This window comes from Polyodon spathula, chromosome 12 (assembly GCF_017654505.1).
Source record: "Polyodon spathula isolate WHYD16114869_AA chromosome 12, ASM1765450v1, whole genome shotgun sequence".
NCBI classification, from domain to species: Eukaryota; Metazoa; Chordata; class Actinopteri; order Acipenseriformes; family Polyodontidae; genus Polyodon; species Polyodon spathula.
The window spans coordinates 3,705,912-3,724,034 of record NC_054545.1 but is presented as its reverse complement, the minus strand read 5'-3'; the positions used below and the strand labels follow the sequence as shown (position 1 = coordinate 3,724,034).

The following is an 18,123-nucleotide window of genomic DNA, read 5'->3' as shown; positions in this document are numbered from 1 at the left end:
GAAAGAGGAAGCAAGTGACAGGGTACATGTAAAAATAATGGTTACAGCTTGGCAGATCACCTGTCAAAGCATGTAGCGATCAACTTTGTCCTTGTCACTGAAGCTCCGGCTTATTAAATCCAACTACAGTACATTTCCCAACCACTGTGGAGATACAGAAGCTCTCAAAAGAATGCACTGGAAACATCTCCATCTATTTCCTCCATACCCATCTCTCACCTTAGTCTCATTCCTACATGAAAGCATTCCGGGAGCTATTTTTTGCCCAGACCTCAGTCAGTAAATAGCATGTTGTCTACAGTACAGTTCAAGTGTAACATTAACAAATTCATTTTCGTGCAAGTTACTGGAACCTAAATACTAGAGACAAGCTTGCCTTTGCTTTGTTGATTACTGTTTTTTTGCAGGGACCCATATATATTGTTAGTCAATATTTAACAGCCTGTACATGAAGTTGCCTTCAAAATTAAAGACTTCCCTTAACTAATTAACAAGTACAGGATGTACAGAAATACTTTAGAATTTTTTTTAAAAAGCAGACAATTGCTGTATAGCATATTGAGTGAATCACAGCTTTCATTAAAAAAAATCCATGCACATGTCTTGATGAAAAATAATTACTGTGGAGTTTGAAATTGTATTACTTTGTTTATAAAATAGGGAGCAGCTTTAGCACAGGGTTTAACTGAAGCTTAAGTGCTAGACTCCTAGCCCAGACTCCTGGCACCAACAGGCCTGCAGTCTCACACCCATCTGCTTTCCTCTCATTCTGCTACTTAAGGAAGCCGTCTTGTTTGTACCGGGTAAGCAAAAAGTGGCCATCTTCCAAGAGCCAAGAAAGCGTGTTGCATTTAACAATAGCATTGCTTAGGAGTTTATACTTACTCAAAAGCTCCATGAAATCTGAACCCCCTCCCAAAAAAAAAAAAAAAAAAAGAACAAAAACACCACTTTTAAATGCATATTAAAGTCATACCCTGGTGCAACAGTCTCCTGCAGGTTGCCTTCAAATAAGATTCTAAATTACTAGCAAAAAGTCACTCAAAGTCACACAGAATTTAACTAGGACACTACGTATTCATTATTCAAAGCATGGTCTGTTAGGCTGTACTAGAAGTGATTTACACATGTCCCTAATGACCACCACCATGGTTTCAAGATCCCATACCATGCGACTAATAACTTGTAAAATTGTTTTCTTATGCTTGGCTTAACCTAGTCTGCAAGAACAACTGCATCGGTTAATATCCAATCCAAATGCATTTTCCTAGCACAGAGGTAGCTAGCCGGAACCCCCCCCTACCTTAACCGACAGGTTTTAATAGCTTTACAAACAAAGCAACAGCAAGCAGGGGTGAGGGCTTGACATGCTTACTTGCATTCGCCAGGTTGAGCACAGGATCCATGGAGCAGGTTGCAGCCTTGTTTGCAAATAGCTGTGAAACGAAATAGAGGCTGCCGGTTACAATTTGTACATCAGTCAGCGAACTCCACAAAAGACATAACAGCCAATAGATATGCAAAAATACATTTATAAAAATAATAAAATTTAATAATTAAAACACACAGGAATGTACTAAACAATTAATACATTTATTTAAAATTAAAGGGTGAATTTAGGCACTACAAGTAGTATTTAAGGGCATAACTATCTGGGTCATAAATGCTACTTCTCTTCAGATAGAAGTTTGAGCTGCAAATCTCTGTAGCTGAAACTTCTCTGTATCTTACTGCACGCACTGTATAGCAGTTACCTTGCACACAGTCTTCCCCCATCCAGCCTTCCATACAGGCCTTGTTCCCATTCTGATCACAAACAAAGTGACCAAAATAGTCATCTCTGGGTCGGCAGTGCTTGTTACACATAGAGCCGTAGTCATTCTCGCCGCATTTCACACGGATTTTGTACTGGAAACTTGCAGCTGGTCCATTGTGCTGAAATGTCTGGCTGTCTTCTCCAGGGTTGATCATCCCGGTGTGGACGTGACGTTCGATCAGCAGCTCGGGATCTAAAAGCACAAAAAAAAAAAAAAAAAAAAAAAAACACAGAACATGAGATCACAGTCCCATTTATCTGCTCCCTCCATCCCCAGTCAAACTTGACATTATGCAAACAGACACAGTCTCCTACTTAAGATTTGAGAAAAACAGCCCCATTACAAAATGTAAGGGAGTAGCTCAGAACTGCACGAGTTTGATAACCGAACTTTAAGTTTCCCTGCTTTGTGCATTACTTTGCAGGAAGTCCAATTAAAAAAAAAAAAAAAAAAGGTTTGGGGGCCAGAGAAGAAATAAATTCAAAACAAACCAAAAATCTGAACAGCCCTCTTTTCTCAAGGCAGTACATCCCACCACACCCACAAACCAAGACAGAAACAGAAGAAACCCGAAATGCTTCAGCCCCGGCTTCAAGGCTGCATGAACTGTACAGTCATGCATTCTATAAAACATGGCAAAACAAGGAGGCCCAAAGCAGACCACCCTGGTGGTACATTGTAGTAGCGGATCCCCATTCAAGACTTAAATCATTCTTATTTAAAAAGGGCTGCACTTACACTTGCTATGCTTAACCTCCTATTCCCTTTAGAAGCTGCAACAAAAGAGGGAGGCTCTCCCAGAGAAGCTGCACTTGTTTATAGCTGCGCGAGAGAAAGGCCAGCCACAAGTTAGCGTTCTGGGCTGCTTAGTCTGGCTGTCAAAGACTTCTTTAAGGGTGACCGGTGGGGAGAAACAAGTCAGGGTTAGCGTTATTGCTCTTGGAGAATGAGAACACAAAAGGACACACCCTTTAAATATGCTATACAGATTACCTTATAAAAAACCACAGTTCTGAGTGATTTATCACCATGTGAATACACATTTTAGCACAGTCAAAGCAATAACCGATGTTATAATTCAAAGCATAATCTATCCTAAAAAGCATATAAGTGTGATGTGATTTAACAAAGAAGGGGTATGCAGACAGATTAAAAAGAATATAATAATAAAATGGGAAATCCAGCTGTTTACCATTTTAGATCAAAGTATTGTTAAAAGAAATACAGTGTGGCATCTTCTGTTTTTTAATGGCTTGCCTTACAACGTTAGACAAAATTAAGGAACAGAAGGGTAACAAAAATAGCTCTGGTATCCCCGATAAAGAACAATGCTCCAAGTTGCACTTAAATTCTTTATTGTATCTAAGCAGAGGGGCCAGCGTTCCCCCAAAGCCCTTCCTGCAGAGTAAACATAAAACAACAGGCTTCTTCCTGCTCTGCGAGCGTGTTCCCACCAGCACGGACCATGTACTGTAATGTAAACTAGCCATAAAAACAATCCCCTACAGATCCAATACATACAGAACACTACATTTCACCAATGCAAAGACAGCAATTCAGTAACAAACAGAGATATTGCAGCTAAACTAAATAGTACATGGCTTCTATGCTGCTCTAAAGTGAATGCTATTGCACAACATGTCAAACTGACAACTGCACTTGCAGTTTAAAATGTATGTCTGAATGTGTTCTGCAGCCAAGGGAGACCATGGCTTTGTGTAATTATTCAGTAGTTTAGTAACATGTCCTCCAGGGCAAACATTGTGGCCAAGCTTCACTCCAGCTCAAAGTTGTGCAAGGCCTGGCGAGCACCAGTGACCTCACAAGGAGGTTCATCGACTGCATCAGCACATCCACATGCTCTATGCTGTAGTGCTGCAAACTCTCATCCCAGTGCCCCTCCCCTGTGTCTCAATCCATTGCCAAATGTTTGACACAGGAGAGATCCAGCCCCGACAGTAGCTAAAAAGAATTAAACCCAAAACCTCACACCTAACCAAAAGCACACATTCCAACTAGTGACCAAGCTGTGCTCTGACCTCCTAATTGCCAGTGTTGAGGGCTCACGTACTGTAATAAAAAAGTATTTGCACTTCATGAGATTAGTAATTCAACACCACCCAGAAATGAAGTAGAGAACTCTTTTCTTCAAGACAGACCTGTATAATATAAGCCATTTTAGCACTGCACCTGCCTTGCTGGAGTTTTTGAAAATCTACAAAGCCTTGTCCTCCAATACAACTACTCATAATACCATGCTAGCCCAAGTCTAATACAACTGATCAGGTAAAAATAGAGAGAGGCTGGCAAAAATCGACAGTGTTCCAGAACAGGAATCTTCAGTTTGTACAGATTATTCTTTTCTGTTGTAATCTGTTTTATACCTATCATCCTAATTGCCTGGGAGGGCAGTAAAACGGGACCAAGCAATCCAGTGGGTTGGGTCCTCATATCATTTCCACCGGTCTGTACTTCAATCCCATTGACCCTCCTCACTTCAACTCATGGTCCCAAACTTCATGCAAATCCAGAAATGATCTATTCCGTCCTCAGAATGTCAGAGAAGATACTATCAGCCTTTGGTTATGCGGTTAAGGAATATGTAAATCACCTGTGGTTATGGCTATGAACTTTTCTAAATGTTATATCATTGACATTTCCTACCCTTAGGCAATGCATCTTGATCAATTGTGTGCATGCGTGTGGGAGGGGAGAATCTCAGATTAATCTTAATTTGACACAGTGCAACAAATTCAAGAACTTCAAACATCTCAATCCAACACTGAAGTATTGCATAACAGAACCAAAACAATCACCCTTAACAAAATACTTTTGTTCGCAAGAAACAATCCACAAAAAGAGTACAGCTGCTTAAAATACATAGAAAAAACAGTGTTATCAGCTCTGGTTTACTTTGAAATTCATTAAAAAAAAATAATAAAAACCACCATTAACTCAAAAAACCAAAACACTTCCACTACAGTATGGTTCTTTTGGGAAAGAATATTTCTGTAGTGTACAGTCTCTTATAGATCAAGCAGTGCATTGGCTTTGAGAAACACCTAGTCGCACGTTACTCGCATTGAAGATTCACCAGAAACATAAATCCTAAAACGAGATAACTCGGGCACATGGAGTGAAAAGATAAAAATCAACTTAAGTGCATACTGTAGGTACGAATAGACTCTTCTGAACTGGAACTTACATCACAGCTACCAATGGAGTAACTTGGCATGAGCTGGATTAAAAGAGCCCTAAAAATCACAACTTTCTTACTACAGAGTTTAAAGGGATCACTAGAAACAGGAGAACAGAGTTATTTATCAGAATCACGTGGCCTTTCAGAAGAATTACTGACCAGCTGCTGCTAAGAAAACACCTTTATTTGAAGACATCTGCTTTGAGGCTATTAGGCATACATGTTAAAACTCTACTCTTACCCTCATTCCCATCACTTCTCCCCCAGCACAATCTATAGCTATGCTGCATGTTTAGGGGCTCTTGCTTATATACATATATATATATATATATATATATATATATATATATATATATATATATATATATATATATATATATATATATATATAATATTATATTTTTTTTTTTTTTTTTTTTTTTTTTTTTACATAGCCTAAGAAGCCAATTCTAGTTCATTCTTAAGTTCTTACCACACAAGAGCAAGGCATGTATGAGATTCAGACAGTCATCAACATGACATTCCACATAGCTTTTTTTCATATATATCTCACACATACACACAGCAGTCATTTTCAAGATCTTTAAAATGGGGTTTGGATTTGGAGATGATTCAGACCGTGATAGATATTTAATATACTGTAGACATATACACATTGTCAATATCTTCTTTTTTGGCACAGTAACTGGTGATCTTAACAGAAAAAGAGAGGCATTGACTTAAACATCTAAAAGACTTGGACTGGCTATTTGCAACCCGAGGTAGGAAAGGGGTTAAGACGATCACAATTGTGCCTCAATGTAGACCCCCCTTTTTGGAAAAGCAGCCCCATGCTGTGAGAATAAAAGATCTGGACACTAATCCCACCACCAAGATAAGATCAGGTTACAGCCTTGCTGCATGCACGGGGATATCAACACATGCTCACTAAACACGAAAGGACACGCTACTGCCCAAAAGTGATCAGACGCTCTGGCAGTTAACTGAATAGGCCTTAAATAGCCCACTCCCAGAGAAGGCTTGGCATGGACTCAAACGGGTCAGCTATTGCAGGGTTTGAATCACCCACTTGTCATGCACCCGGTCCTGGGTTTCAGAACTTCCTTTGTTTGGGTTTGTAATTGAAATAATTTGGTAAACGTGCTAATAAATGACCACGCCTATCACCGGTATTCATGGAGACACTAATGAGATTTCAAGTGTGGTACACCTCTGAACAAAAAGATCTTAAGAAATGCACTTACCACACACACACTTTGCCAATACACTGCTTAATCTGTTCGTATTTAAATCTGTAGTTATGGCTTTTGGCAGCGGATGCTCAGTCCATTAAACATCTTTTTTTGCACAACTAAATATTTCACTGCTCTATCTGTGGGCTGAATGGAACTTATCTACTCAAAGTCTGGACTCCAATATGATCCCCCCCGGCATGTCTTCCTTGTACTCATCACCTCTTCTGCTGCTGCAAAGTCATTTCTCACTGTTCAGGCCGAGGCTCCTTCAACTTCCAGGATATTTACGCCTTTTAAATGATGCATATCTCCCCAACAAGGTTTAGTAAAAATGGACACAGATGCAGCAGGTCACACTATTAAATTGATGAACAGGTTAAAATGGATACTTACTGCTGGTTGAAGTGTTGTCCCAATCCCAAGCTTCAACAATCAATGTGTATGCTCGCTACAAAAACAAAAAAAAAAGTGAATAATTTAGCAGTTTGTTCCACTGGAGAAGTATTCAAAAGTCAGGCATATTTAGCATATCCTGAATCTAGCAGGTCTTCATTTAGATAATGACCTCAATACATAGGTTAGTGTGAGAAACCACATCTACAGTACCTCTGACCTAGCATTCAACAAATACGGCTCATTGTCTTTGTTACTCTAGCCCTAATGGTATGTGTTCTCCTAACCCCACCCACCCCTACAGTATGAGCGATTGAATGGTATTTTAGCATTCTTGCCAGTGACAAAGTCAAACTAACAAAGTGAAAAATGCCCACTAAAACCAATGACAAAAGTCTGTTGGAGCTCCAGTTACATTTACTGACCCCACTCTTTCCTGGTCTGTCTGAATGGAAACATGCCAAAAAATAAAACTAAATAAATCAGACACTACAACACGCTTGACCATCCTATTTATTTAGTCGTGAATTCTGGTGCTAGGAATGGGCCAATATATTAGCAATTCAATGCTTTGATACAACCTTAGCCTTTTTTACTGAGATACAGAACAAAATGAACAAATCTGCCACCATTTTCTAGGATGCTGAACCAGACGCTTGGAGACAATTATATCTCAATTAGAACCAACAGGTTATTGCCTGACTCCACCAAAAGTACATTGGAGAAACAAACTACCGTAGCTTTTCAGATTTCAAGGAGCACAGAATAATATTTGGAAGCAAAATTTTAAAAAAAAAAAAAAAACCAACTACAAAAGCAGTTCATTAAGATATCACATTGAACACATGGACTGTGCATACAAAGTGTGTAACTGTACTTGTATGGGGTGGGGGCTTCTAACTAGGCTGTTAAACGCACACTCCTAAAACTAAAAAAAAAAGAAAAAAGAAAGAAAGAAGTCAATAAGGGTAACACATTGCCTCCCCCCCCCCCCCCCCCCCCCCCCTCCCCCCCCCTGACTGACTTGAAGTGACCATGGAGACTTGATAACAATGATGTTCTCATGCCTTAAGTCTCCACAGACACAATCAGGCATTGATTAGTTGGATTAATTTAAGTGACAGCTGCCCAAACACCCACAGACCACACAAATTTGGAAGAAAAAAAAAGTTCCACTGGAAATTCTTTAAATGCAAGATCTGCAAAACAGTGTTCCAAATATCTACAACAAACACTACAAAAGAAAAAAATAAATAAAAAAAAATTAAAAAGCCAAAGGAAAAGGTTGGCCGGGCAGGTAAGCAGAGCAACTCCATATATTGTACACCCAGAGTAGGACACAAATCAACTTGTGCAACAGTGTATCATCTCAACTGATTAAGAGATTCTCCAGATGCACTTAACCTTCTAGAACAGCAACACACTGAAAAGCAAGTGCAGAAGGATATGCTCACTGTATCCCTGTCGTTGGAGAATAAGGTACTGGCATTATAATCAATGAATGCCACAATCATAGCCTAGCAACACGTAAGCTGTGTTTATAATGATGGCCGATGACCTCCAGAGGGTGGGAAGTGTAATAGAATATCTTAAAAAAGGCGCTTTAAAAAGCCACCAAAACACACCCAAGCAAAGCAGTTGTACTGTACCATGGGAAAAAGCTGCAACAAGTGCAATTTTCTGCACAGTGTGAACTTAAGGATTACAAAGTTGAGTGCACCCGTTAGCGGTTAACCAGCACTGCAAACTTTGAAGACTGCCCCCAGAGAAATTTACCAGGCTGGGAGATGCAAATGCAGACTCAAAACATATCAGACTGTACCCTCACCTAGGACGGTTCCTTTTCTAAATCTAGGACACAACAACACGGACCAAGCCAAGGAAATACACCCAGCTCCCCTCCCCCTTCAGAAATGGTAGCGTTTGTAATTGTTGAATATCATAATTTGCTTAGTTTTAAAACATGTATATTGCTTGTAATGATGCCAGGGTTAACAATCTCAGCATAGGAAGGAAAGGTGATGCATCTCCTTGTGACTTATTACATCATGATCGATAGAGCAAATACCAGTCCGTCTTCTTCCTTTCCCAAGGTTAAACCATCATTACTCTCCCTTATTCAATTTTTCTGTGCTAAGGTTTTTGGCAGCGTGCAGCCTCCTGTGCAAGCTAGCTCCCACCAGTATCAAATAACAGGACTTATCCCCTGCAAGCCACAGAAGGAGGCTTGAATGTTGCAGTCTTGCAGATGTTCCACACAGCTTTTTCTTTACTCCCCCCTCCCCACTGATGAACATGTCAGGTCCCCAATACTTCACACTGTTCTAATTCATCAGAAATCACCACAGGTCATTGAACTTATCAGAAGGAGGACAAGCTTCTCACCATCACTTCCGATAAAGAAGGGTTGCTACTATCAGTGTGAATGTAAAGCAGACAGCAACTTGAGACCGGGTCACACAGTAACTTAACATGGTGTTGAATAATCCACACTTAGATTGGGCAACTCCAAATAAGTATTTATGGAAATTGTTAAGCTTTAGGTCTATGCTTATGCCTGCCCATTCAGTGAGTTAACAGTTCATTTTATTTCTCATTCGAATGTACCTGTTCAATTAACCGTTACCATGACTGCACTGTACTGTCCATTTTCTCCAACACGGCACAATGCATCTATATGAGGATCTAGAGAAGTAAAAACAAATAAATAAAAGTGGTCTAACAAAAAACGTCCTTTTCGGCACAGGATGCTTTTCGGGGATTGCTAGTCACCCATTTGTACACGAGAATGATTCAGCCTATTCTACTCTCTCCAGACAGCTATGTATGTAAGCGAGACAACTGTACTTGCATGCCTTTCAACAGTTTATTTTAAACATCCTGACTCAATTTGATTACACAATGCAGAGAGGCAGTGGGGTCTCTCTGGAGTTTGTGTACAAAAAAGGCTGGCCAGTGAGACAAAACAAAAGATGCAGCAAAAACATCAGTGCTACTGGCAATGATCAGCCATCACTGTAATACCTGGCTTCCCCTCATTCTTTCGAGTTTAAACTGATTCAATAAAAATAAATCAGAACTGTGTGCAATAGCATTCACTGTAAAGATTGACACAGCAAAGGGGAATAAACCAAAAGTCATGCAATGGTCTTCTATTATCAGATCCTTTCCACAATGAACCAGCGTCAAATCTTGCAGCATTTTTGTATTTGTTTAAAAACACTTCAACATATCTTTGCATTTGTATATGCAAGAATGCCTGCAAGAGAATGAACAAAAGGGTGGCAAATTTCAAATGCAGATAAGGTTGACCTTTCTGTCTCTCCACATGGAAACAGCATAATTTGCACAAGGCCCCCACCCCACCCTACCAGCAGACACAAGAACAGAGAGAATCCCAATACCAGCTAGCCAGTCAGCCAGCACAGCCATGTCTAAAAGACAGGCAAGTCTAGACTTGGTCTCGGGACATGCAGCATATGGAAAGGTGACCCTCCTGGGTAGAGGCCATATCTATTGAAAGATAGAAGAATGGTTCTCAAAGATCAATCAAACAACTATGATGGGACGTTCTATACCCACTGTATTAAAAGCCTTGAGTTGGGTGCTGAATGGGCAGTGCCTCTTTACACCCACCGAATCCTAAGAATCACTTCGACAGGAGCCACAAGACATCAAAAGCTTTAGACCTCTAACAGGTTTCCTTTTTGTTCCTCAAAAAAATTTCACCTACTGTAAAACCAGAATTTTCAAAATTTGATTTATTTTCCCAAAACAAATACACTTCAAAAGTCTGAAAAACAACTTGCGCAGGGTACTTAAGTCTGTGAGGAAGGCATTGAATTGTTATTTCAAGCAAAAGCCAACTCTAAGAGATGCTGCACAGTAATTAATCCCTGGTTTAGAGCCAAAGATCCATTTGCTGGATTCAGATGGACATTAAAGTGGGCTTGGAGTCTGCTAGGCAAGTTAGAAAACATAGTAGCTTTATGTTGAATTGACTAGGAAATCTAACAAATGTAGTATTACCATCTACTTGACAACAGCGGTAGGTGTAAGTGTATGAGTGGTGTCAGGATTAGCTAGATCTCCGTTTACCGGAGAACATCCTGGTTACTTTAATTAGCCTTCAGCAGGCTCAAATAGACCAGAACCTTCATTCTTCCTAGGAACAGAATTTACCCTCGCAGAGATCTTGAAAATGTTGGCTTTTCTTTCAGAGATGATCAAATTTAACAGTAAGTCTGTTCCTCCCAATCTTACATTGACATGCACTGTATGACTGAACAGTTTTTTTTTTTTTTTTTAATTTATGTTCAACTCCACCTGCAATTCTTTGCCATGTAAAATAGACAATAGCAGCGTAAGTCATTGTTTTGAAAGGCACACTGACAAAGGAGTTAGAGGGCTGACAAGCTCGTCTTTTTTTAAAAAAGCTTTTACGCTCCACAGGCCAAAGGGTTCAGCCAACAAACATGGCCCAGGATCGTGCAGCTACAGAATACCAGAGCAACCTTTTAATGTACTCCTGTAAAACCTACAGAGCAGCATATGCAATACAGGATCAGATTTCTGCAAGATCTATCTTTAAACTGCTTGCTCTGAAGAGATGTGGCTAATCTCCTCAAGGGATTTCATCTTGTATGGCAATGCATGGGTGTGTAGAGGACAGTCTGAATGGCAAGAAAAGGTTGATTGTAACAGCTTAGAAGCATGACAGGTCAAAGGTTAAAAATCCTTTATACCACAGGTTAGAGGGCAAATCAAGAGGACACTGACTGAGCACGTGACCCGTCAGCATATCATCTGAAACTGCCACGACAGAATCCATTACATTACTAAAAATATAATAACACATTTAAATAATGTGTGACCCAAGGACAAGTTCTAGAGTGGACATGATACACTCCGGTCAGTCAGTTAATTCATTTAACACATTTTATTTGTTCTGTTGGTAAGCATTCTTTACTCTGCTGTTGCTATGACCATAAAATTAGCATAACACACAAACAAACTGCTCCCTAGAAGTTGATTGATTGATGTGGTCAAACAGGAGAGAGAAGTTTTCAGCTGGCCACTGAATGCAGAACAGCACTTTCCCACACACTCACTCACCAAGATCTACACAAAAGCCATCAGGGGTTCCTACAGTACATTATAATAATTACATAAACAGTTTAGAATTATTCTGACAACAGTAATAATGAACTGCTACCCTTTTCATTCACATATATAATAACAAAAAAAATGACATATTACTCCTCTATGAACTCCAAGGCTTTGGGACTAGATATTGCAGTGTACTTTGGGTGGTTAATTCCATGCTCCGTTATAATTTCAAAAGAGGTTCAAAGAGTCAAGTGGCAATTAAAGTGCATTATTACATTGCTTGTTTAATTGTTTCTGAACAGCTGAACTCCTGCATGCATTTCATTGTGTTGCTGCTTGGAAAGATTAAAAACACACGCATGCCTGGTTCAAATCTGAGACACCAAAACATGAATGAACTGCCCAGACGATCAACATGAAACCATCGACAACCAAACGTATTAAAATTAGTTCCATTTTACACCACAAAAACACAAAACAAACCCTAACCTGCATTTTGCCTGTTAATTGAAGTCCCCTCTCTATGCCTTATTAAATGCATCAAGCTGCACTTGTCCCAGCTGCAAATCACCCCACTTCTCATAAGATGGAATAACAGTCAATTATAAATTAGTCAATACAACTGCATTCATCTCCACGCAGCTGCAGGGCATCAATCCAATGCATTAAGCCTAATAGGAGCTCTGTTCCTGGAAACCAGTAAAACACATGTTCAAGATTTTATTTGTCTGAATATATTTAGAGTATTGGTGCTTACTCATTGCCACCAGGCTAGCTACCACAATATGAGAAACTGCTAATGGCGAGGGTATAAAACATTTTGAACCCATAAAATATATTAGCAAGAACTGGTCAGCATTAAAGCGTAAATCTATCTTATGACCAAGAGAAAAAATAAAGCCAGAATTGAATCCCAAGCAAGTGCACACAGTGGAGTGTCATTTAAGAAGATACGAGCAAGTTAAACAAGAGGCTGTCAAACTGAAGCACACTGTATCTTTAAAAACACATGAAGAATCCAACAGAATTGTCTGTTGACAAAAGACAACTAAAATGGAAATGTACATGCAGAGTTTTCCACACTTTGACTTGTTATTCAATGCCTTTGCATGTAAAACGTCACACGTCATTGGCTACAACACTTCTGTGTGTGTTTTTTGAATACATTTGCATACACTGCCACAATAAACAGCAATATACTCTGTACTACACATTCAGAATTTAACCTTTTACCAAAGCAAAACCCCTTATTTATAAACTACAGCATAAGGTCCCCCAAGTAGAGAACAGTTCCAAAAATATCTGCCCCATGATCTCTCATTACTGTCCATGGGAAGAGGTTATAGAAACCGAAATAACCCTGGAGATAAAAAAAAAATATAACCAAAAAATAAGTTTATTGAACTCAGAAACACAATGCTTTCTTCTGCAAGATGCAGACCATGCAAAATGGTGTTTCATTTGCTACCAAGCTGATAAACATGCAAAGTAGATATTAATCCTTAGATTTGTATTACAAAATTAGAGAATTTATTAAATGCATTTCAGTTTAAAAAGGGGAAGGTCATTTCTTTGCTTATTGTCTACACGAAAATACAACTGTAGGACTTAATGCCACCTGCCCTAACAAATCCAAGAGGAGAAAAAACATCCTTCCTTTAGAATAGTTGTATACAAATGATATTTGTACAAAAGAAAGCTGTGTTAAGGCTACCAAAACTATTAAAAAAAAAAAAATCAGACTTTGAAAGAAATAGATGACACGTCTCTCCCCACTGCACAATTGCAGACGATTGTTAACATTTAAAACAATTATAGTTAGCATGGACTTATGTGGTCATAACTCACTGACAGAGAGACATACACTAAACGAGTTCAGCTATGCAATAAATGCAGTTGGTTCAGTGAATTATAGTAGTACTAGGCATAACTTGTGGATAAAACTTAACACAATCCTAAAAGGCTGGAACTATAGGTTCTCTCCAGGTATATTATTGGGTTACAGGGAAGGGGGGTGGGGAATTTAGCCTGAACCTTGTTTTGGAAAACAATGTATGCAGAAACACACGTTCTAACCCAAAATACTATTACAAGTGTCTGTGCCACAAAAAGGTCCATGCAACCTTTCATACAGACCATGCATAGAAAGACATAGGTAACCTTAAGAACATGTGCAAAGTAATGTCCACACCAATTTTTTTTTTATTTTTTTTTTTTAAATGACATATGTGCAAATAGCGTTTCCCCCACTAGAAACCCTGCAGGGGATGAGATTTGTGCCAAGGTTATGCAATCTATTGCAGTCAAGAGGCGTATACTGCAGATGGTTACAACGTTTATTACAATATGTTAGTTAATTAGCAAAGGCATTCATAAATAAAAAAAAAAAAAATGACAATTCAAATGGGTTCCAAAGCATTTGCCAGTTATGGTAAAAACAGAATCCCGTCTCTGAAACAGTCAGGCAGGGCCCACTGGTAAGCAACCCATGCGTTATATCGCAGACTAAGGGCACAGTCCGGGGGTTAACAGGTGGCAGGCCCCTGGTCTCTGTGCAGTGCAGCACATCTCTTTACAATAAACTCTAGATTCAGTTACAAGGAACACTTCACAAGTTTATTGTAGTAAACAGCAACTTTCCAGCAGCTATTTCATTAACTCTGGAACAAAGCCTTGAACTGCAGAGCATACTGTTGTGAATATTTAATACAGCCTTTCATGATGAACTCCTTAAAAAGAAAAAGAAAAGGAAATGCAAGCTGATCGCTGCTTCATAATTCAGTTTTCTTTTGCGTAACATGAAATTAAATGATCACTTTCTGGAGATAAAACACTGCAAATCCCCATCTGTTTGCAGTCATCTCAGCCCACTTTACTATTGATGTATTGAAGGCAAATCAAAAGAAAAGGTAAAATAGAATTAGAAACTGAATTTGTCTTACAGAAGATTTTTTTCTTTGAACAAATTAAATGACTAAGATTCTGCTTTGGTTATACATTAACTTAATGCTCAGCTTTTGCAAAGGCAAGAACTAAATATGGTGCTTTGTTACCAATAACAGAATTGTTTAACAAACTGTCAACAGACTCTCAAATAACCAATTCCAAACGAGCGCCAGCGAACACACTATGGGGGCCGTATCCCTTTACTTTGCTTACTCAGGCTGTAACCCAGATCTGTAAACAAATACTTCTATATACTGAACACGCAAATGCACCACATGAACAATAAAGCACCTTGATGGACGGAGATCACCAATACGCTCTTGTCCGAGGATTACAATACATTCATTTTCTAATAACCCAAATCTTAAAAAAAAAAAAAAAAATCAAACAATAACACCCACCAAAACATGTCATACCTGTATCTCCTAGATAAGACAAACCTCAGTTTGTTTGTTTTTTGCCAGTTTCAAGAACATTCAGTCCATTTTCGGTTCATTAGTGCATTGGTGGATGTTGGCAAATCATTCTGATTAATCTAAAATGAGCTCTTACGAGTTTGCCTAGAAAATAGTTCAGCTTTCAAGATGATGAACTAAAACATTAACCCACCAACCCCTAACTAGAAAGCACTGGCCTTCAGATTGTTTTTTCAACCAGGTTGTTTAGTTTGTTAAAAGGAAGAAAGGCGCTTCACTTTCTGGGAACAAGCCTAGTCTAGTTAAATGCAGCCTTAAGTAAATCACCTCTCTGTTTCTGCTTTTCTTCCTGTCAGGAGAGCATTTGTCCATTAGCCAAGGCTATACAGTTTCCTCTCAAACAGAAACATAAAAACCCTGCCATTGGGATGGTACTGTTCTAGTTCTGCAATGTAAAGCTCCTCTCCCATTTCTATCACCCCCCCCCCATAAAAAGTAATGTTTTTCTAAAGACAGATATGTAATAATGTTTGCATAGGTTATAAGATATTACATCTGAGACATACAACTGTAAATTATTTTAGTTTCTCTCCTTACAAAACAAAACTGAGGTATTAACAACATTACACTTCTTTACCAAGTTAAAAGAACAGAATATTTGGGGGTAACAAAGAAATACAATAAAAACGACTGACAACTGTCCTCACCGACTACAAATCTGGTGACCTACAACCACTGCAAAGCTGCTGCGGTCCAATCACAATCACCACGCGCTCCCCCCACCCGAACGGGCAGTCGCGCGCTCTTCACGCGCCGTTCTACCACTTTACAGCGCATCACAACTGCACACACGTTTGAAGTTTGCTTAACCTGCATTCGCCGATCACAATTTGGCTAACCTAACTCAGAAGTGCACCCGTCTGTTTGACATTCATATTATTTTATAACCAGTATACAGTGCACTTGACTGGGACATATAGCAAGCAAGACTGAGTATGTCACTGATCCCGAATGGATCGCAAAATGCAGGTAACCTTTAAAAACTTCGATCCCTGTTACCACGAATCTTTAGCTGCTTAGATGTTACTTTAAGTTAATGCATGATTACTGTAATAGTGGACTGTGAAACTGTCACTGAAGTGTAGCCTAGTGCTGTATTATGAGGGGAGTGTTTTCAGACTGTTGAACAGACGTGAAGAGGCAGTATTAGGCTACAGCCAGTGTAACTGGAATCTGAATTTGATCTGGACAACACGCACAATGCATCGTGTGTAAGCAATTGCTTTAATTGCAACTGCTGTAATGTGAACACTTGCAAGCGCCCTGCGTGTCAGTAATCTCCACCGCCGAGTGTGTTTAACCCCTTGGATATAGCTACAATATAATGCAAAATTACTGACATCAAACACTGCTTGTGTTCAATAAATAAAATAAATAAACATTTGTGGCTAATGCTCCATCGGCGCAAAAAAAAAAAAAAAAAAAAAAAAAGAAATGCACAGTAATGAGATCAAAACAAAACCTACCGGCCAAGAAAACTGGAAAGGTATAACCACCTTGCCAGCCTCGTCGAGTCTGTTCTGCATGTTCTTAGTAGTACTCGTAAAAGAGAAAGTATTTCCACCGAGAACGTTCGTAGATCCAGCTCCGAAGGTGCACGAGCCCGTGGTAGCGACCTTCGCCTGGTATTCCTTCAAACATATTTTAAAGTAAGTATCGCATTCATCCCGGGTGCAGCGCAGGTCTGCGTTTCTGGGACCGTCACAGCAGTCCCCGTTGGACAATTCACCGTTTACATTCTGCACGGAGAGCAACTGAAGCTCGAAATAGCCCGAGGACTGGGACACCTAAAATACATTTAAAAATATGGAAAATGATCAGAACTAAAATTAAGAACCTCCAGTATATAAATCAGAAACAAATGCTATTTAAAAATCGGTTGTAAAAAATAAAATGTTAATTGTTTGTTTATATATATATATGAGAGAGAGAGAGAGACAATCCTTTCTAAAAGTGTGCATGACAACGGGAAACAGTTTTTTATTTTTTTTTTGTAGCACAACTATCTTAAAAAAATGAATGCAAAATACAATGCAAAACAAACAAATAATTCATCAGTGTGAATCGGTTTCGCATTGCGTTACCCTGCAAAACCTCGTGAAAAATGGAAGTCTGACTTTAACCTTTAAATTGATAGATAGCATTACAAGATCACATGGTTAAAACGGGCGACGTCTACACAATTCAATAAAGAATGCAATTCCCTTAATTACATTTATTTATTAAAAATGAAGGATAAGTACGATTAATACACAAACAAAAAACTTCTATTGCACTAATTTAGTAAATTACAACAAGTTTGATTTGCACGCAATTTATTAGTTTAAAAAACAAATACATGCCCTTACCTGGGTCCACAACGACAGCACCAGGCACAGTATTACAAAGCAATTAGTAATCCTCAGGAAATCCCTCATGCCTCCGTTTAATTAATAGATCATGAGAAATAAATGAAATGACGCAGCCGTTGACCGGCGAGAAGATCCTCTGCTCTTTGCATGCAAGATTCACAAAGGCGAGCTGTTCCTAGTACTATCTTTCCAAATGGCTGAGGCACATTGATGTTAATTGAAGAAACCCCCGAGTAACAGTGATGGTCCAGATTGAACTAACACACGCACGCTCTCTCCGTCAAATCGCTCCACAGCAACTGATAGGTTTCGCAGGGAAGTGAGAGAAGTGTAGGGGCTGCTGATTGGCAGCTGAATTGGCCATTCACGGGCTAATATATTCCTACATAATTAGGAGAATCTATAAGCCAACCAAAAAACATGTGGGCGTTTCTGCTTGCATGGCCTCGGGTCTTTTGTGTAAAGACGTGAGTTATTTTACTAAAGGCAATTAAATTGAAGGACTAAATTATTCCACGAGTTTAGGGCTGCGTGCGTTCGCTTTGCTTTGCACGGTGCATGGCTCTCACCCTGCTAATGTGCCCACGCACGCATTCC

General features: G+C 39.2%; 1 protein-coding gene across 2 annotated transcripts in view; it reads right to left on the bottom strand.

Moving 5' to 3' along the window:
• The window catches only part of LOC121324360 (protein jagged-2-like), a 36,968-nt gene extending 19,132 nt beyond the window's left edge, over window positions 1-17,836 (bottom strand). For both annotated transcript variants that reach the window (XM_041266101.1, XM_041266102.1), the window contains exons 1-5: window positions 17,524-17,836; window positions 16,642-16,962; window positions 6,645-6,699; window positions 1,755-2,009; window positions 1,376-1,436 (exon numbers count right to left, since the gene is read on the bottom strand). In XM_041266101.1, coding sequence (XP_041122035.1) covers window positions 1,376-1,436; window positions 1,755-2,009; window positions 6,645-6,699; window positions 16,642-16,962; window positions 17,524-17,592 — 761 coding nt within the window. In that variant the 5' untranslated portion in view covers window positions 17,593-17,836. The remainder of the gene's footprint in view (window positions 1-1,375; window positions 1,437-1,754; window positions 2,010-6,644; window positions 6,700-16,641; window positions 16,963-17,523) is intronic.
• Between the last annotated feature and the right edge of the window lie 287 nt (window positions 17,837-18,123).